Source organism: Lupinus angustifolius, chromosome LG02 (genome assembly GCF_001865875.1).
Source record: "Lupinus angustifolius cultivar Tanjil chromosome LG02, LupAngTanjil_v1.0, whole genome shotgun sequence".
NCBI lineage: Eukaryota > Viridiplantae > Streptophyta > Magnoliopsida > Fabales > Fabaceae > Lupinus > Lupinus angustifolius.
Genome location: NC_032010.1, coordinates 1650441 through 1672109, shown reverse-complemented (window position 1 = coordinate 1672109; position 21669 = coordinate 1650441). Strand labels below are relative to the sequence as shown.

At 32.1% G+C, this 21669-nt stretch overlaps 3 protein-coding genes across 9 annotated transcripts; 1 reads left to right on the top strand and 2 right to left on the bottom strand.

Moving 5' to 3' along the window:
- On the bottom strand, positions 3022 to 8384 carry LOC109331431 (RNA-binding protein BRN1-like). 4 transcript variants are annotated; one of them, XM_019565931.1, is made up of 10 exons: positions 8291 to 8384; positions 8006 to 8258; positions 7835 to 7917; positions 5810 to 5861; positions 5557 to 5682; positions 5381 to 5463; positions 4465 to 4644; positions 3940 to 4276; positions 3488 to 3631; positions 3022 to 3287 (listed from the first exon to the last, which is right to left on the bottom strand). In XM_019565931.1, the coding sequence occupies exons 2-10, from the start codon at positions 8172 to 8174 to the stop codon at positions 3160 to 3162; spliced, it is 1302 nt and encodes a 433-aa protein (XP_019421476.1). In that variant the 5' UTR covers positions 8175 to 8258; positions 8291 to 8384; the 3' UTR covers positions 3022 to 3159. The 4 variants fall into 4 exon arrangements, with proteins under 4 accessions (XP_019421476.1, XP_019421485.1, XP_019421494.1 ...); XM_019565940.1 differs by having other exon boundaries at positions 8006 to 8184; positions 8217 to 8321; XM_019565949.1 differs by having other exon boundaries at positions 5381 to 5460; positions 8006 to 8346.
- On the top strand, positions 12319 to 15122 carry LOC109331423 (ras-related protein RABA4d-like). Its single transcript, XM_019565910.1, has 3 exons — positions 12319 to 12779; positions 14328 to 14768; positions 14801 to 15122. The coding sequence occupies exons 1-3, from the start codon at positions 12553 to 12555 to the stop codon at positions 14868 to 14870; spliced, it is 738 nt and encodes a 245-aa protein (XP_019421455.1). The 5' UTR covers positions 12319 to 12552; the 3' UTR covers positions 14871 to 15122.
- Positions 15372 to 19124, bottom strand: LOC109331406 (FT-interacting protein 1-like). 4 transcript variants are annotated; one of them, XM_019565889.1, is made up of 3 exons: positions 18957 to 19124; positions 18349 to 18407; positions 15372 to 18147 (listed from the first exon to the last, which is right to left on the bottom strand). In XM_019565889.1, exon 3 carries the CDS (start codon positions 18008 to 18010, stop codon positions 15683 to 15685), a length of 2328 nt encoding a protein of 775 aa, XP_019421434.1. In that variant the 5' UTR covers positions 18011 to 18147; positions 18349 to 18407; positions 18957 to 19124; the 3' UTR covers positions 15372 to 15682. The 4 variants fall into 4 exon arrangements, with proteins under 4 accessions (XP_019421434.1, XP_019421442.1, XP_019421416.1 ...); XM_019565897.1 differs by lacking the exon at positions 18349 to 18407 and having other exon boundaries at positions 15372 to 15601; positions 15647 to 18147; XM_019565871.1 differs by lacking the exon at positions 18349 to 18407.

The window sequence follows — 21669 nt, the reverse complement described above, 5'->3', positions numbered from 1 at the left end:
AAAAAAAGAGTGACAGGTGATCTGCATTCATCTACATGAATGAGTTACAACAAACAAACAAAAATATTAGCATAAGGTATTTCTTTTATGGTGAAACAAAAGTTGACTCAATACTAAAAAAATAACACTACAAACCAAAAATCCTACTGAGTGTACCCTAATATATCATACCATATACTACTACGTACCCGCACAAAAGAGAACTCGCACTACATGACTATGGATGGTGCAATCTTTCAAAACATTGAACTAGCCAATTGTTATTTATTATTAAATTAGAAAAGGAATGAGCTCATGTTTATCATGGTGTTGGAGAGGTATAGCTACCAGCTTGTCCAGTAGCAATAGGGACATTTTCCTGTAACATTGGGTTATATGATTTAACATCACTGAAAATTATGTCTAACAATAAAAAAAGGTGTCTAGTCAAAGAAGTTCATACTTTGTAAGATCGGGAGAGGATAAATGTATATAACTTTTTATAAATAAAGAGATTGTTTTCAAGATTATTTTAATAATAAAAAAAAGTGTATGTCAACAATATATTATTTATACATTTTTCACATGGTCTATAAGTACTTTGAATAGGTAGAAAACGAGGTTTTTTTGTAGTGATTTTTATGAAAATAAATTTTGACATATAATCTTACAATAAATAAGTCACTATTTATCACTTCATTTTTATCTACATAAAATATTACTCCAATTTGATATAGGTGAGTAGTTGACAAAAATGAAATTATCTTATACATAAGTAATTATAAAATAGAAGAGTGATTTCACAATCAACCTTTATATATAAATTTACAAATGACCAATTTATTATAACTAATGTATGATAAATTACTTAAAACTAAATTACACTAATCACTCTTTTTAATTTAAAAAGTCTCTCTTTTCCTTAGATAATCACTATAATGTATGTATATAAATTATAAATATTTCATGTATGTGCAAAAAAAATTATTTATATAATTTCATCAAAATCAAGATATATCATTGTAATTTACTCCAAATTAATTAAGTATGCTAGTCAAAGTTGTATATCAAGAATTACTCTTATCTTAATAATCTTTTATTTTAGTGGTACATCATCTTGGAGTCAAAGTCATGGTTGGTATACTTAATTTAGACACATATTTCTTGTAATTTGTTTATAGGAATCAATAGAAGAAATTGCCCGATACTCCCAATTTGCACCATTTATTACTAAGAGAATAAAATCTATATATTATTGGGGTAAATATTTATACATAGATATCACATCATGCACCATTTATTTGAAATATTTTTTCTGAAAAGTCAAGAATGATTAAATATCAATGGTAAATGATGTAATGACAGTACATGCAATCTTTTTCATATGAATCTTTTAAACGAATTAGATATAGATATTGTTAGTTGGACTTTAAAAAATAATGCTTGAATAAGTCAAAATTGATAATGAAGTAGTAATTTGTTTAAGATATTTTGACCATGTGACATTCTCCAACCTTAGGTTGACATTAATGTTGGCTTATGTTGTCGTTATATGTGAAATTTGGTGTTTAATAGTGAGGATGTGAGTACAAGTCATGGCCATAAATTATTATACGAATGATTTCAACAAAATTCTCATTATAATAATACATTGATAATGTTTAGCTATGATCATTATTTCAACTCAATTAAATGAAGTTTTAGAAAAATCTTTTGACCTCTAAGTTCTCAATTCTAAAAGAATGACCAATAAGACATTGATTTGATATAAAATTATACTGAATCCCTAGACCCGTCAAAAAATTAAATAATCGATTCTGGATATCAATATATACTTGTTAAAAGTGTTACACATCTTCAAAAGTTTTTAGTTTTTTTATTTGTTCAATGGGGCATAACCTTGGTTTTACAAAATATTTTTTTTAAAAGAATAATTCAAACTTCAAATTAAGAAACTGAAAGTGAGAGGCCTTATGATTCACGGTCAACAATGGAACTTGACCTTAGCCCTCCAAAATAAAGTGACAACGAAAAGAAGTAAAGGAGTGGGAAAAATGAGGCTTCACTTTTGTGTCTAATCAAATTTCAAGTTAGTATTATCTAGCATCAATCAAATATTATATATATGGTAAGAGTTTATTGTACTCATTTCATGTCATGTTTTTATTTTATTCTCGTTTTATCTCATGTTTTTATATCGTTTTTTATCTTATCATATTTTTATCTTAAGATAAACGAACCTAACTTCATATTTTTTTCATTTTTAACATAAGCTAATTTTTCTTTTCAATCAAATGTGATAGACTTTTTTAGGTTCTTGAAAAGTTGTCTATCATAAGATTAAGTGTTGTTCTCAGAAATTAAAAATCGGTCTTTAACTTTTTTCGTAAACCTAAGACATCTAAAATAAGGTACAGATTTCTAAGATTTATGGCTACAGTAAATGAAATTAGTTATGCATTTTCTGAAAAATTATATGGAAAATGTTTCTCCAACATCTTGTTTTTGGATGTAGAATGTGCCTTGAAGAAAGATAAAAAAAAGGGAGAGATGTAATTATAATAGAGAGTGAGATATGGAACCAAATGAAGTGTAAAAGGGTGTAGGAGAAAAGGTTGAAAATTGTGCAAGTATATAATTAGTCTAGTTATAATTAATGGTGAAGGAAATTTATAACAAAATTATTTATTGATCTATATTAGTTGTAGTTTTGACCTTTTCTTATTAATTAGGAGTTTTGTTATCATCATAAAAAGATTGGTTTTCCCAAGAAAACCAATGCATAATGTTTTGATTTCTTGGTGTTTCATTGTATAATATATATGTAGTAGAAATTGACTTATTTTACAAAAAATATTTGCACTTGAAATATAAATTTAAACAACTTGAATATTATATGAATGATCTCTATTCCTAACACAGAAAATTTTCTTCATTCTGCAGTGTAAACAAACAAATAACTAAATTAAAAAATGAAATAGTTGTTGTCTAAGTTATCATTCATGCAAGATGAAACTATGAAAATATGACACAATTAATATCTGTTCTGAGGAAAAAAAATCAATAAATTAATAATCAATGTCTAAATGAACTTTGATGTTACAGAAATTACAAATTGTATTAACATGAAGGGGTCATGAATTAAATGTGAATTATACAAAGTTCCAATTTTCAGCTTCATCAATATGACTTTTTCTCTTTGTTTTCCCTCTTAAGCTGAACCTTTAATTTCTTACCTCCTAATTGGCATCCATTCATCATGCTAATGGCAGATTGAGCAGCTTCTGGTGAATCATAACTAACAAACCCTGCAAATACCCGTTAAGCTGTTCGGTTATATGCTGTATTTGGCTACATGATTTGTCACTTTTTACATTAATTTTATCAGACATTTTTTACGAAGAAATTGCTATGTGGTACGTAGGATAAATGAGATAATTATTTAACTATGCATCATAGCTCCCCCCAAAACCCACCGAATTCATTAATGTGTTTAGCGTAGACTTACCGAAACATTTGCTAACACATGTTGTTTTATCGACAAAAACTTTAGCACTCACAACTCTACCAAATGGTTGAAAAGCAGTTGCAAGTTCTTCATCTCCGAATTCTTGTGGAATGTGATAAATAAATAAATTGGCACCAGGTGGTCCTAAGTCAGAAAATGAAATAATCAGCAGAATTTTACAAGTAAAGTTTCTGTTGTAAGGAAAGAGTAAAGGACGACTCAATGCATGGGGGTCCCACCTAGTGGAGTCTGTCGAGGGTAGATGTATGCAGCCTTATCCTGACAAACAATTTATAGGATTTGAACACATGACCTCCAGGTCAAGGGCAAACAACCTTATCATTGTGACAAGGCTTACCCTCTAATGAATACACATGAATCAGCATACATTAATGTATGCATTCATGTATACACAAGCACAAATTAGATGTAGAAGAGTTATAGATAACAACCTTCAACTTGACTACCACCGGCATGTTTGCCGGCGCCTGAAGATGTAGAAGAGATGCTATTTCCACCTACAGGTGAAACGGAGCCGGGAGAACAACTCATAGGTCTTGGACTAATCATTCTTCCATGATACGCCATTGGATGTTGTACACCGGGCACGGCAGGGTAAGAACCAACGTAACTTGAAGGAAGCAAAGGATAATTTCTATGGTTCATATTGGGGCCAAGACCAGGCCGTAATGCATTTCCTTGATTCACGTGAGGCATCATGTTATGAAAACCAGGTTGATTCTGCATCGGCGGCAAGCGGTATGGCATCATCCCATAACCCCCAGGAGCCTATTACAAGAGCATGGTTGTCATCACACTTATACCTTCATCAAGATGTTACGCGTGGAAACTATGGGAAATTAATACATGAAAATGCAGTAATTCTTACTAGATGACATGATTATGATGAAGAATTACATGGATTAAGAAAAAATGATGCCGAATATTTCTCAGAGCATATTACTATTAGAGCTAACCTGGTAACCATATCCATTATATGGAGGAACATAACCCATTGGCACGGCTCCAAATAATGATGGATGCTGAGAATCAGCATGTGGCACATTCGAAGCTTGGGACTGCGCTTTCTGAGCTTTTCGAGTTTGTCTTTCCTTTTCAGTATCAGCCCATTTTACAACCAAAGGAACACTTGAACCCTATAGAACACAGAAAATGTCAGACTGAAGTTGTCTGAATTATATACTTGTCGAACTCGAGATATCAATGGTAATTTTCATCAAATATGCATTGAGAACATATCAACCGAACAAAAAACGTATGACTTTGACTAATGCAAACACAGTAGAAGAAAACATTTCAAGATCAAGTTTAGCATCTGACCAGTTGTCTCACTTGAAGCAAAACAATTTTCATTTCTAGTGTCATGCTATTATGCTACCCAACCCCATAATCAATTATCCTACTTCCTAAAATCACACGTTTTTCCATTCTATCATATACAAGGAATCAACATGTTATCGAATAAAAAAGTAGCCTATATGTATACGAATGATTAATCATCCATCGAAATCAATAAGGGTTTCAGCCATAAAGCCAAGTGTTTGTATAAATTGTGTTGGAACATCAGAACAAAAGAGGAGTGAATTATTAAAACCCTTATGAAAGGCGAAGTCCTGCATTAGATAGGACTCACTCTTTTGTAGTGTTTATAAGATAGAAATATGGAACTTGGGGTGTGCCCCGAGGGGTACAAAGGCTTTTGTGGAGGGGAGGGGAGATGCATCCCCATAGCCTCTCCACATGCGCACGTCACAAAGAGAGAGGGTGACGGATGAAATTTTCAAACACATTCATTGTATTATAGAGCTAACTACATTACTACCAAATTAAAAATAGTACAAAATTCATGTGACGGTTTTAATGGACATCAACCTCCATTTTATGCTTTCCATTGATTGCCTCCAAAGCAGCAATTGCCTGTTCTTTCGTTTCATACTTCAAAAATGCACAACCTACTACAAGATAGGGGAATGATGAATAAAGATTTGTGACTAAGAAACACCTAGACCGAAAAGAATAAATGATAGATTAATCTGTAAAATCGATACCTTTACTTGTTTGCTGAGAACCTCTTAGAATCTGTAAATCCTTTATAGTTCCATAATTGGAGAAAAGTGCAGAGACTTCAACTTCAGAAACAATCTTTGGGAGCATGCCAATGAAGAGTTTATGTTCTGGATTCAAGGACCCAGAAAAATCACTTCTCAAATTCAAGACACTGTCCTAAATATAAAAAAGGAATTCCGGCACGTGAATTCTGCTGAACAACATATTCAACTAAATAATGAAAATATATTATACCTAGTCTTTCCAACTCGCCATCTGCATACTTCACTTGTAATGGACTAGAAGCCTGGATTGAGCAGAAAAACCAGGTTGCTTCCCGATCAGAACGAGAATAGCAATATCGTATCATATGGTTATTAAAGCAATAACATTCTTATCATCATCACTGCAGTGCTCCATGGAAATGTTGACAATTAAGTAACCAAGATTTTCAAATTTATTCAGTTTGTTATGTATATTTAGAAAATGTCTGTATCAATCAACAAATACTATTTACCAAGCAGGCAGAAGCCCGACTTTTAAGCTCAGTGGCCAACTAAAAGTGGAGCATAACAGAGGGATATCTGCCAGTTATCATATTTCCGGGTCAGAAAATCCCAAAAGTGTAGAGAAACATGTTGTTTGAGAAGAGTACACCCTACCAAGCCTTAATCGCACTAGGTGGGGTCGGCTACATGGGCCGAACGACACTACTTGACAATAGCATAAGTATGCAGTACTAGATCAGAATAGGCTCTAATACCATATTAGAGCCTGACATCAGAATAGGCTCTAATACCATATTAGAAGACATGAGCCTAACTCCACCCCTAAAGCTAGCTCTTGAGAGGAGATACTTGAAATATAACTATCACAAATACAGGCATTTTTATAAGCATGATGCTTGAAATATATTTATCACAAATGATACTTTTAAAGTCCAGAATCTTACAATTTATCACTACTTTGCACCCCAAAAAAATGTTTTTAAGTATAATGTGGCATTGGGATATTCTAGGCTTGACTCATTGTGTGACCCGAATCCAAACCAAAAAATACACTGGATCTAATTTTCAAAACCCGAACCCAACTGGCTTCAGAACGGGACAGATCTTGAAGTATTGAACACCCCTGCTACATCACTACTTCAGCCCCTTTGGGTCTGAGATCCTTTGTAACTAGAAGTCACATTGAACCCCAACTAATCTAAGTCGACTCTAGAAGACCCATTTAACGGGACAAAACTCTCCCAATGCATACTTTTTCTATTCATAAGACTCGAACATGAGATCTTGCTTGAGGGAAACCGATTTTTTTGCTACTCGGACCAACAAGCATTGGTCAATAGTTCACCCCTTCCTAGGCAGGAAAATTGGTGATCAGCGCAAATAACTTTTGAAAAGCCATGATATTTTGTTTTCAATTCTGAATACGCCTTGGAAATATTATAGTTCTTGTGCTCATGCATGTTAGATTCATTACAAAATAATACCAATAACAATAATACTAAATCGTATAATTAATAACTAAGACGATGATTCCTTTCTATCAAAATACAAACTCAATATCAATACTTACTATAAAAACTGAAGTAAGACACAACACAATGTGGGACACTATGAGAGGGACTCAATCAGACAAGTGCTTAAGCTATCAGATTAATTGATTTGGAAACCCAAATATAGTAAGTAGTACTACCTTATAACATAATCCTATGTATTTCTAAACTAAGAGTCTAAGACAGTCATTGGAAGGTGTAAGTGGTGGTCAACTACAGTAACTATTATAGCAGCAACCATTTATCTCATTCAACTCTATTTCAACACTTGCACTCACACCTACACAAAATAGATCTACTCCTCTTCATCAAAAGAAGAGATACCAATGTTCCATTATAGGTGTCCAAAAATAAAGTTTTTCCTACTCCACTACATTACTATTCAATTAAAACAAGTTACTTTCAAGTTTCAACACCATTATAAAAAACCAACGAAAAACGACCCAGTTGACGAAGCTCCCACTAAGTAGTCCGAGAATAATAGATGTACGCAATCTTATCATTTGCAACTGAAAAGGTGGTTTATAGAATTTAAACTCATAACATCCATGTCCCGAGACAAACAAACATTCGCGCTGCGGCTCGCCTTCAATGCACCAAGTCAACAACCAAACTTTTACCCCACCAATGTGGTCGGCTACATAGATCGAATGACGCGACATAATGGTCTACGTTATAAAAAAATGTAAAAAAATAAAATGTAGCATGAAAATTGAACCAACCCCTGGGAGTGTTTTCTTATTATGAAAGGCATTAACAGCCTTATCAGCCTCTTCCCTGGATGGACAAATCAAGAAGCAACAACCTACCAAAAATTAGGGTTCAAATGAGACAGTTAATAACACAAATCTTTAAAAAAAAACTGATAATAATGCGAGAGTGAATAACAACACCTCTAGAGGCGCGTGTAACTTTGTCCTTGATAATGTTAACTTGTTGAACCAACGAAAACTCTTTGAACATTTGAAGTAGTTCATCTTCGGTCATGTTTTTTGGTACTTGACCCACAAAAAGTTTCACACTTTCTTCCTTAGATTTACTCTCTTCCTTCAATTCTGCCATAACTATTAGTAATAATAGTAATGTCTTCAATTATTTTCACTGTACTTTCACTCTTTCTTCTTTCTATGTGTCAGTGTTACTTTTTTGCTATGAAATTTTGCTTTTTCTTTTCTGATTCTGTGTGAGAGATTTTTGGGTTTGGTTTATGGTTGGAAAATTGAGGACTTTTTTGGAGAACTTGGATCTTCAAGTTGAATTCAATGTAGAATAATTATTATAATCTTAATTATTAAATGTTTAAATTAACGACATGTTTTTGTTCGTTTTTACTGTTATGCCACTGGTAGTGCTATTGCTGAACTGAACAAACATCATTATTTCCTAAGAGCTTCTTGTTCTCTTTCTCTTGGAAGGAATATTAATTTCATTCATTTCTTAGTAAAGTCTATTTTGGTATTGTCAACCACCATGAAAATATTGATCTAATAGTATAAGACTCTGTTATATTATATATAAGATGATCAAAAGATTAAAAATTTGACTTATGATAGCAACACTTGTTGAAATGAGCCGTCATGTATTACAAAAAAAATTAGTTTCTTACTTATAAGATGAGAAAATAGTATTAGTAATAAAAATATATATGAAGAACACTTCTTAAAATGGATAACTATGCACATCGAAGAGATTAGTTAAACTATAAGCTGAGGGAATATCCTTAATAATACAAAAAAGTTAGAAAATTGGAATTAGTTTGAAAAAAATAAATATAGATTAATAAATACTTAAGAAGATTTAAATGGTGTCAGTTTATCCTATCAATGTATAATTAATTAAAAGTAAATTAAATAGACACTCCCTAAAGTTTAGCTTAATTATATTCAACATTTATCTTCATTTATAATATCAAAACAATGTCTGTATATATAATGAGAGATTTGTTTACACTCAATTTAAGTATATTAATTACATTCAATGTCAGTTACTCATTTTCTTAAATTCAACAGATTAAATGAGTGAAATTTAAAAGTTATTTAAGATTTCTTTTATTCTCTCTCATCATTTATTTCATTCACTCATTTGGTCTGTTGGATTTAAGAATATGAATGACTAATATTAAATATAATTAGTATAACTTAAATTGCGTGTAAACGGAACCTTCCTTTATATATATATATATATACACTATATACTATGTTAGATTTATGTATATGTGAAAATAACTTGATTGACTTATGTAGTTTAACATGATCTCAAGAACTATGGATATAATCTAGTGAATATTTTATCCATACAAAAAAGAAAATAACATTGATCACGTAAAATGCATGTGAGAATGGTAGAGAAGTAAATAAAGAGAAAAGGCAAAAAAGGATAATATTGTATTAATCGAGAAAAACGAGGTAGCAAGATAAGTGTGCCAGACTGTCCCGCCAAAACAGCGTAAATGGTCTATGGATGTTCTTGTATATATGGGATCAGTTGTCCTATGTTTCGTATCTTAATCCAATAAAAGATTGACGAAATGAATAAATATATCATTAAAAATTATATATATATTTTTTTAAGTATTTACCTTTAGAATATTCTAATTCATGATAGAAGTATATATGATTTCTCAATAAAAAAATTTGTATGCAATGGGCTATTAATCATTAGCTTCAACGAGTCACAATTCTTCTAAATTTATTTTCTTTTAATTTGTAATATCTTTACCTGGACCAATGTATTTTTAGTGAAACTTTGAGGAACAAATATCATTCGAAAACTAAAGATTTTCTAACTGAGTTTTGTTTCTAGCAACATTTTTTTACATACGTTAATAATTGAATCGTTGACATGCATCATGCATGGTCAATTAACTTATTCATTTATCAACTGTATTGAATCTTGTTTAATTTTGCATAAGTTTTTTATTAAATAACTATAAGATACAATATAGTAATTTCTGTTTTACAAAGATAAATTAATTTCACTTAAGGTCCTCTTTCATATCTTTTTACATTTTTTTGAATCTGAATTGCTAGAAATTTAAACAGTTGGATTATTTCGACCAAATATTTTTCGAAGTATATTCTATCCTTGTATAAAGTTAAAAAGCGAGAAAGTCAAAATTAGATTCTATCCAAAGTTCCCTTTTCTGGGTGTTGAACGAAATAATTCAACTATTGAAATTCTGTAGAATTTAACTAATCGAACCAAATGATCTTAATTTTATGTCATCCCTGAATTAATCACGTAGTAATATGGCATGATCATGTTGTATAATGTTGAAAGAGAATGAGGTGTAAGTTATATTTTTCAGTCACTAAAATCTGTGTTTATTTTTTTAGTTTTTCAGAAATATTTTTGTAAAAAGTAATTAAATATGACACATATTATAATTTTAGTGGTTATAGAAAATAACTTATCATACATATTTCATCTTCATATTCTTATACTACCTATATCACTGGAAATGTCAATTAATTGAACTAACTCATTAATAATTTTGAATTTTGAATTTTGAATTAAATAAGTTGAATTACATTTAAAAATAATTGAGTCCATTGAATATACGATTCAAACATGATTCGATATATGTAAGCATATATATATATATATATATATATTTATACATACTTTAATGAAATATGGATATAATGTTAGTATAAAGATTTATATTTTAAGAGATTATCTTTTTTTATTTGCTTTAAAAAAAGCAAGTTAATATGAAGAAGCAGCTTCACTCACTCATTTCTACCTATTCTTTATGAATGAGGATCAACTGTCCCACTTTTTTGTGTCACAATCCAATGGAAGTTTGACACATACTTGAAAAGAAAATTAAAAAAAATATAACATAATATTTTTATGTGATTTAATAAAATATGATTGGCTTAGAATATGAGGACAGGAAATTTTTGAGACAAAAGATCCTAGTTCATTCTTTACCCTACATATCTATTTCCTTGTCTTTTTCACTACTTCTGTCTAATCTATCTCTTTATCTTCTGTTTTACTTCATATTTTAAGTGCTTATTTCTTTTATTCTTTTTATCTATATTGGGTTGCTTTACATGCAAGATCTTATCACACCTAAGCTTAGGAACCAAGCTGAAAACTTATTCATTTTTCTCTCATATTCTCAATGATTCCTTACCTTAGGATATATAAATATATAATAATAACCTTTACCTTTTATTTTGATTCACCTTTTTAAGTACCCTATGTAACATAGTGAATTCAGAAAGAAAAAAAAAAACTTTTTAAAATTGATTATATATAAGAGAATAACGCATTATTAGTGTAAAAATTTATATATATGCACTTCATCATTCATTTAGATTATTTTTTGAAAAGTCAATAACAATTAAATATCAATGATGGATGATGCAACGACAATGTATAAAATTCATACACGTACAAACACAAAATACTTCGTTGTTGGTGCTGCCTATAAGGCTATAGTATTGGGGTATCCTCTTGGTTTATGATGTTAGTTTATTCATGGAATTGATGTGTAAATGGATCTTAAGAAATTATAGTTTTCACATCATAAGCATGGTTATAGATTACTAACATTTATTCATGACGATACCATCCTCCATTTAGTTGTTGTGTGGTGTTCTTGGTTTATAGAGAAACTCTCCTATCTCTTTCCTATTCTTACTATGCTCTTGCTTAAGTGATACTGATAGAGCAATCTTTATAGGCAGAGATAGGGACAATGCTTATGGTCATTTTTCTTGATAGTATAGTACTTCCATCAAAAAGTTGTCATTCAAACAATGAAATAATATATTCTTTCGTGTCACGAGAGTCATATTTCTTACCTATGAGGCAAAACTCTAATGCAAATTCAGCTATGGATAGTTCTTATGACCTTGTAGGGTATGTGGGAATGGAACATCACCAAAGACTAACAAGAGTTTGATTCCTTAAGCGATACTTGTTGAGAAGTAATCTCGAAAGAGATTAATTCATTACTCAAAAAGATAAAATAATACTTTTGATAATATTAAAAAATATATTTCTTAATTATTTCACCTATGTTTTTGTTTTCAGTTTCTTTTTTACTCTAGAAATTAGACTATTGATATATGAATGAAAGAAATAAAAGTTATATTTTGGGTCATAAATATTTTCCAAGTAATTAATAATACATGTTATACAAAATTAATTGACAAAAATCAACATTAATCACATGATAGTAATTAATTAACGTGAAATGATAACTATTCCATGCATGTAAATCCCATTTCTCAGAACCTCTCATCTCCATAGCTTCTTCCCATTCTTCATCTTAACATTCGATTCGATTTCTTACATTTTCATGGATCAAATAATCACCATCGTTATGATCATCAATCTAAGAGATGCTATGCTTCCAATTATATAGTATAGATTCTCAATTATAAAAAAAAGAGTTAGAACTATAGGGTAAGGAATTTTTAGAATGTCGAATTTATACGGTGATTATAATCAGAAGATTGATTACGTATTCAAGGTGGTATTGATTGGTGATTCTGCGGTTGGAAAAACTCAATTGCTTGCACGCTTTACGAGAAATGCATTCAACGTTGATTCCAAAGCAACGATTGGTGTTGAATTTCAGACTAAGACTCTCATCATTGATAATAAAACCGTTAAGGCTCAGATATGGGACACTGCAGGACAAGAAAGGTTTACACTTTTATTTTCGTCTATTTAGGTTTTTTGAACAAAAAAAGTTTATGCTATAGGTTTTGTTTGTGTTGCATATGATTTAATTGGATAAATTTATAGTTATGAGTTAAAGGTAATTTTGTGTTATAATGCTTTCTCGATAAAATGTTATCAAGTATTGTTAGGAATGACCAAAATTGTCTATGGATGCATATATATGTCCATTAAGTGAATTGTGTTATGCCAACATGGGTACATACTAGGTACTAAGATCAACATTTCTAAAAACCTAGAGTATTCTTTGTTGGGTTTATTCAAGTGTGAAGTTCCACATTGGATATGCGGGGAGGAGTGAAAGAGTTTATAAGAAGGAAATACACATGAAACTAATGCCTTAAGGTTTTGGTTCAAGATTTGGTCTAACATTCTTTATTAGGTATTGTCATGATTACTTGGAAAATGGTAGGTTATTATGATTACAAGACTATTTAAGGAAACTTTCTTAGGATAATATTCTATTCAAAATAGCACTTACACTTTTGGAGGAAGAACTTTGAGGAGACATGATCCATTATTTCTGCTATGCTCACATTTTGTTGGTGAGAGTTGAGTTCATATGGGTTTTGATAGCACTAAATAGCATTACTGATAATGAATGAGTGTGATTGTTGAATAAGGTATAAGTTGTATGGAAGAATACTACATATCAGAGAGTCTAAAAGCATGCTAACTTTTACTGCCAAAAAAATATCCTAGCTATATAGGATTTTCTGTCATCAATTTCAAGAGCATTTCTAAAGTAAAAGTAAATAACTTCATTGAATTCCTCCTAAAAAATTATGAATATTAACTTTTATGGTTGGTTGCTTCAAGAGTAGCACATAAATGCAAAACAAGTTGAATTATTATTTTGGTATGATTTTGTTGTGAAAAGTTGGTAGCTGACCAATCAGTGGATCTAACTATTATCCTAGGATTACTATCTAAACAGCATATGAAGGATATTGAAGAATTTCGTGCAGATAATTCTCTGATCTCAGAATCAAATTGATTGGGCCATCATAAGAATTAGTATTTTTTCTTGGTTTCTTGAATATCACCATATCTTTTGGAAGGGACTTTATGGGTCAACTTTCAAACATTCTCTAACTTTTCCTTAATTTAGGAAGTTACTATAATTTCTGGTCAGTCAAGCAATATGCAATGCTTGAATTCACAATGAGATGGAAATTAGCACCCAAGTTTTCTAATCATCTTCTTTTCCCTATCTTATTTCTCATCAGAAGATAAATGAGTCTTGCTACTTGGGAAAGTTCTGTCAGCTCATGAAGTTTTCCTCCTTTTTCTTGATTTTATTTTTCCCCTTTTTCTTGGCCTTTGCTTTGTTCACATCATAGTTAAATATGCAGCCTGTTCTCAACCTCTTTGCTTTTTATGCATCATAGTTAGATACTACCTGAGTGATCTCTTTTCTAAACTTATCTAACCTTGTTAGCATTAGACTTGTGGAACAAGACTCTTTTGTTAGCTTTGTATTCCTAAAAGGTGTTCTTATTTTCATTCCAGATACAGGGCAGTTACTAGTGCATATTATCGCGGCGCTGTTGGAGCAATGTTAGTTTATGATATGACGAAGCGACAATCATTTGATCACATGGCTAGGTGGTTAGAAGAATTGAGAGGTCATGCTGACAAAAATATTGTGATCATGCTAATTGGAAACAAGTGTGATTTGGCAGGTCTTAGAGCAGTGCCAACAGAAGATGGTGAAGAGTTTGCACAAAGAGAGAACCTATTTTTTATGGAAACTTCAGCACTTGAGTCCACTAATGTTGAAACTTGCTTTCTCACTATTCTAACTGAGATATACCAAATTAATGGCAAGAAAACACTTACTACAAATGACAATGCAGATCAAAATGGAAGTGCAGGGCTTATGAAAGGAAGCAGGATAATTGTTCCTAGCCAAGAGATGGGTGCAGGTAGAAAGCAGGGTGGCTGCTGTTTTGCCTCATAGCTTTTGTTTATTTTGATTAGGATTGTGGGCATTTGCGGATTTACGGGTGCGGAGAAGCTAGTTACTTATCTCATCGAGCATCACCCAAATGAGAGCCGTATCAAACACATCATATTTGAAGACAAAATGATTTATGTTATCCAAAATAATTATTCTGGATCGAGTTTTTTAATGTATTAATTAGGATTAAGTTTTATTGGTTAGATACATCTCTACAAGTTTTTCTACTCATATTTAGGTTGTGTATTTATTATTAGTGTGCATGTTGGTTGCAACATGTTATTTTCTTAGCTCTTTCAAGCTTTAGGATTCACATTTGTTAATATAAGTTTCCACTTATTCAACATGATTGTGAAATCACAGTAGAAATAGATGAATGAAGTTATTATATTATTTGCTGAAAGTATTTTATTGATCTTTAGTAGTTCATTTTTTAGGAGAGCACCCCCTTTGGACAAAGGTGCACCTTTAAGTAATGGTAATTTATAGAATGAATAAGCAAACATTGAAAATGCAAATTCAAAAATGCACAACAAGCAAGGTATCAATAAATAAATGGAACAACATAAGTATTTAGCTTATCCACCAGAAAATAATAGGTTTGCTCAGCTATTGCATCAATTAACAACTTTAAAAAGCTTAGAGAAAAATAACACCTTCATAGACATTTTAGGTTGATACAAACAAACTTCCATTGAGAAATTTTACTGGCATCTAATTAAACAAAGTTTGAGATTAAACAGAAGTAGATTTAAACTCAGCCTAAAAAATTACAAATTTAACAAAGACTAACATGATAGTTCAAATTTCACAACAGAAAACCCTATGACATAATGAATTCATGATGCCTTCAGGAAAAGGCCATAACATCAACCCAGAAACAAAAATATGTACTTTTCATGGCTCAAAGCATGCAGTCAGTTCTTGCAGGCAGCCTCCTGAAGAAATTCAGCGGCACGGAAGGAAGCTTGTGTCGGAACCTTGGATGCCTTAATACATAAATTCCAGTCAGGAGGGCAACGACTTGGAATGGAGTGACATAGAGTACAATGGCAGCAACCAAACAGAAAATCACGAACAGTGCGGTAGCTCTTGGATCACGCCAGCTGAGCAAAGACTGTAGCCTTTCCCCTTGAGTGGCCAAATCACCAACAACAGTTTGTATCCTACCAGCAATACTTCTAAGACGATCATACCGCATCCTCACGATGTCAGAAGATCTTGTGGTTGGGAATGTGTCGAACTCTTCATCTAGTTCATCGGGGTGTGCAGAATCCGCATGAGAGAGACGAGTGTCCATGTGAGGAGGGTGCCTTGGCCTCCATCTATAGTACCAAACTCCAATCAAGAAGAGATAAAGGAAAATTGTCGGTAAGATAAGCTCAGGGTACATGACCAGTATTATAAACAAAATATGGATCAGAACTGTTGTGATGGGATTTTTCCAATTGCAAATCTGATCGAACCATTTTCCGACAGCAATTAATCCACTCAAAACTCCCATAATCCTGAAGAAGTTGGCCTTGCTTCTTCTCATACTCCACATGTGGGAACCAACATCCAGCATGTATTCCACTATCTCCTTTCTCAATGGTGGTTCAGCGCGACTCAGTCTCATTGACACGACCTGAGTAGCTTGGTGCCTCAGACTGTCGAGTTGGCTCACAGTCAATGGGTGAATATAATGCATCTTAGGCAACAACGGATGTGAATACATGTGCATCATATTAAGCAAAGAAGAACAAGTAAACCTCACAGCCAGGTGAATTTCACCCATTTTCTTCACCCCATTTTGGTGAAGAACTAGAAGCGGATAGGAATGTGTATAGACTCTATCAGTCTCTAGGGTGGAAAGACGGATCCTTACCTTCCCGATCCTTGAATCTTTTGATCCTCCAGCCTTATCACCACTATGCAAATGACAGTTATCAAATACACCAATGGTAATGACAGTGGAAGGATCAAAAACCTCCCAAGTATATTGCTCATTCCATCTTGGTGTAAAGCTATCGATGATTGTCCTTGTCCGCACCCACTTCTGCCCATATTTTGCTACACAGTAAGCATCTGTTGTCCCCCTCCCATCTTTTGTTTTCATCGGCATCAAACCCTGCGCATTCAATATCCCCAGTTCAAGTACTCCAATACTGGACTTCCACAGCTGTTTTGCAGTCGGGCGAAGATCACTGCTGTAGTGAGTAGATTCGTCCAAAACATGGTAACCACCTTCTAGACAGACCCTCATGTGGATCCGGCTCGCAAACTTGATTTCCTTCTTCTTTTCCCCTTCCATAACAACAACATGCTTTTCAATATTAAACCACCTCGTGTTCACTGGTTTGTGATCCAATCTCCTTTCTATCATTTGCAAAGGAATTGCACACCTCCCCAACATTTCCTCTTTGTTAGGGGCAACTCTGTCTTCCACACTCAAAATCAGAGGTTCCTCGAACGGTTCTGCAGCCACAAACATCAAATCCTCATTCCATATTGGATTAATAGTCCGGCTCTGAGAGACTCTAGTCCTCATAGCCTGATTTCCCAGAATAGCCTTCACGAAAACTTCAGGGTATCTACCCTTGTCAGTCGGCTGCAAGTCTTGTGCCTCAATTACATTAACCCTCAGGTACCAAAGCTTAGGAGAGAGATACACCTTGGATCTAATGTTTGAAAGAGCATCGGCACCACTAACAGTCGCCGCATCCGAATGCCAAGCTTCGGGAAAAGCTTCATCAGCCTGTGTACCCATCCAAACAGCCAGCATCAGCTCCCCCTTTGCCTTATCACTCTTTCTGTCCACCAGTCTATACCACTGTGGTGCCAAGGGACTATCTGGAGGAACCCTCTTCGGGATCTCATTGAGGTCAAACAAGACATGGCCGATGAAGTCATCCTTCACAACATCCTTATCTTTCACAGTAACTTCCAGCACGGAAGCCTGAATCCGGTCTTTCGAGAAAGCAAAAACCTGGTTCCACTCAGGATTAGTCTTCTTCTCAAAGTGCCGAGTCGAGCCTTTGTAGTTCCCCATCTTGACCTCAACATAAGGGTCACAACTACCAGTTACATCCTTTCCCGGCAAATCCTTCGCCTTCTGAACCCTCACATAAAGGTACTGCATCTGCTCAACAAGGTCATAGGTGCTAGTAAGCTTATCGCCGGATATCTTCCCCCCTCCGAGGTGGGGTTTGGTCTCCTTCAAGAGAAAGTCTTCAGGTGGAGGCCTCTGCATTTTTTCTGCTCTTCAAAGTATCAAAGACCCCAAAACTCCAAATATAATACAAAGCTGGTTTCAGACCAGTTTCAAATATTGAGTGTTCCAATGTTGGAACACAATTTTAAATTAAAAAAACAAATGTTCCCAAGAACCTAAAAAACAGGAAAAACACAATCAAAAAACAGTTATATTATAAGCAAATTGAGTCACCTAAATATTCGGGAAAACATTAAAATATACAAAACCATAGAAGATATCAAAAACTCAAAAGTGGATATTAATGCAAAATGCAAAAACAATGGAATTAGACATAAACATAGATCTCTAATAAAACCAAGAGTGTGAGGACTTACAAGTAATTTTAACCAAATCTAAAGCTTTACATTAAGCCTTTTAGATCCAATTCCTTACCCTTTAAGCCCAAAATCAAAACACCCAAAAAATCAGAAATTTAGAACACAACAAGAGATGAAAGAGAAACCCTTGCAAGTTTCATACTTTATGCATTCTTAGACCCTTATGAGAAATAATAATCACACCCTTTAACTCAGTTCACTGTTTTCTTGAGAAACAAACATCACCCTTTGTTTATTTCCTTTTTTCAGCAATTCCTATGCTACCTAACCCACCCGCAGAAGAAGGGGCTAGGAATAAATATGAACAAATAAATGATAAATAAATAGAAAGCTTAAACAAACACCAACACGTTTTTGTTATCTATATATTTATACACTTCCCATTTCCATAGATTTTTCTACAACATTTTTTAATTTTATACAGAATGTTACAATAAAAAAAATGATTTTGGACCAAACCCATGCTTTAAAAAGAGCAAAAGTACAGAAGGAGGAAAAATCTGAGAATTAGACTAAAATGCAAATCAAAATCATGTATGAGAAAAGGAGCATAAGGTAGAAAAAAGAAAACATGGGTATTTTTTTTTCTAGCTTAAAGAAGCTACCTTGGAGAGAAAATTGGGTTTCTTTTCCTCAGAAATGGAAATGTTTGTTTCTTTTATTTATTTTCTTTTTTGAAGAAAAAATCAGAAAAAAATGGAGCTGTGGAGATTGAGATGAAAGAAGAGATAAGGGTGAGAAAGTATAGACAAATAAGAAATAATGGGAAGAGAAAGAAGGTTGGGTGAGTTACTTTTTCTACTTTTATTTTTTTTGTTTGGTTGCTTTTGGTAAGGTTGCTTTATCAATAAGTTACAAGAGTAAGATTGTGTACATAAATCAGAGTTTAAATATCGAAACATCTTTATTTACTTATCATGGATAATTGTATATCTATTTCATTTTTTATTATAATTTGATTAACCAATTAGTCTTGTTTTGGTTTCGAGTCTTGTTGATGAAAAAATATTTATTGGAATATATCTGTAGATGTTTCTAACTCGAACAAAATTGTCTCTAATTTAAAAATGTATGTGAAAATCAAAAAGAATTTTATTGTAGACGGGAGTTCTATTTATTTTCCTTTTGATGAGGTTAGGATATGATGAATATTCAAAGAAGCTCCCTCTTTTGCTTTTCTTGCACAGTGATGGACCAATGTTGGTGTGTAGAGTGGTGATGTAGTGACGGTGGGTCCATTTCTGACGTGTGAAATACTACGGTTGGAATTCACACGTGTAACAACACTTATGTGAGCCTGTTCTATTATTTTGAGAATATCTCATTTGCCCCTGGTAATAGAAACTAGAGATAGCAAAACCAACATTATTCGTAGGTTCACCTACATAGCTTGCATTTTTTGCGGGCAAGATATGAAAAATTTGTTTTTTTGCCTTTTTTGCCCGTCAAATTTGCGGGCATTTCCGTTGGGTATGCGAGCGACCGATAAACATAATTTAAGGAAAAATTAACAAAATTTTAAATAAATTATGATGTATTGTGATTTTTAATCCCTAAAAAAATTGTAATCAAATGTGATTTGTTAAACTTCATATAAAATATCAAAAAATTTGTTAATTTTTATATTTAACTACTTTATTTAATTTCATTTCATTTATTATATGAATTATTATTTATTTTTTAATTATTCAACAATGTCCGTTTTAAAACGGGCAGGGCACTGAAATTTGTCTATTAACCAATGCGGGTACCCACTCAAATTTTTTTGGGCATTTACGGGTGCGGGCTAAACGGGTCGGATGGCCCGTTTTGCCATATCTAAGAGGAAGGACGTTTTTGTTTTTATTTCTTTTGGGCATAATGGTCATTTATGTTTTTAAACATGTTAATTTTTGTGAAGAAATAGAGATTTATGTGCCAAAAAATATAGAAAAAGTGGACAAATTTATATGCTAGCATTGTATAGTTTGATATAATGAAATATTGTTGATGCATGATTCACTATTTATGTTTAATTATCATTGATTTTTTTAAAAATAATACAAATGTATAATAAATGATATAGTAATTATGTATAAACATTTATGTCGATTATATAGTATACTCTAGAAAAGTCATTTCTTTTCTTGTGATCTATATGATAGGATCTATTTAATTGGTTAATGAGTTTGGACTTTGAGATAAATTTGGATGATCTCATATTTATATTTTAGAACTTTTAATACCGAGTATTATTATTCAGGGCGTTTTTTTAACATTTCTATGTTATTTATTTGGGTCATATTTAAAATAACTCATTTATCCATGGATTTAAGAGTTTTTTTTACTTGGTACCTTTCTTATATAATTATTATGTAAGAAAGTTTGCATTCTGTTAATTTCAACATTTAATAGTTTGTCCGTATCAAGTAATATTTTATTCGAAATTCTTATATTATAACACTATTATTAACAGAAATCCTTTCAAAAGTAATACCTTTTAGGAAAGGGTAGAATTCATGTATTAAGACCATACATTTATTTATAATTTATAAGATATAAAAAATGAGTTTAATCATCCCGTTTTTATATTACTAATATATAATTCATTATTCATGATACGCCAATACAATTATTAGTAAATATATTATTAGTCTAAGTTAAATAAGACAAACATTGATCTCTTTAAGCACTCTATATATATCAATGGATTTAGTTCCAAAACTAATGGCATTGCAAATTTGTTTTATGAGTTTAAAATATCTACATTGATAGTATAAAGTTTTTTAAATTGTTTTATGAGAGTCAATAATAGTTAAAAAATTAACGTTGAACGATTTCCTGACAGTGTAAAAAAAGTTACACTATTAGTATATACATATTAAGATAAAAGACAAAGGAACACATGAAATAATTAGGGTTATTAGGGAGTATAATTGTAAGTATAGTCTTTCGGTAAATTGTAAGTATAGTTGATATGTTGGAGGTATAGATGTACCCAAATAAAGTTGGAGTTATGCATGTTGATAATACATGAGAACATTTATTGTCTCAAAGTTTATATCACTTTATATGTCATGAGTTTGTGATTAGTCAGAAAAATACTTAATAATTAAATTTTAACTTAAATATTTTTTTTTTCTAACTCATAACACATGAAGAAACACAAACTATAGGACAATAGATGTGTACCTGGAGGCATAATGCACAAGATTATGGGATGTTTTTGGATCATTTTATATGAAGTGGTATAAGATAACTATACACTTGTCATCTTAGTGTATCATGATGCACAATTTATCTATACATGCGTTTGGGTTATCTCATCAATACTTTGGG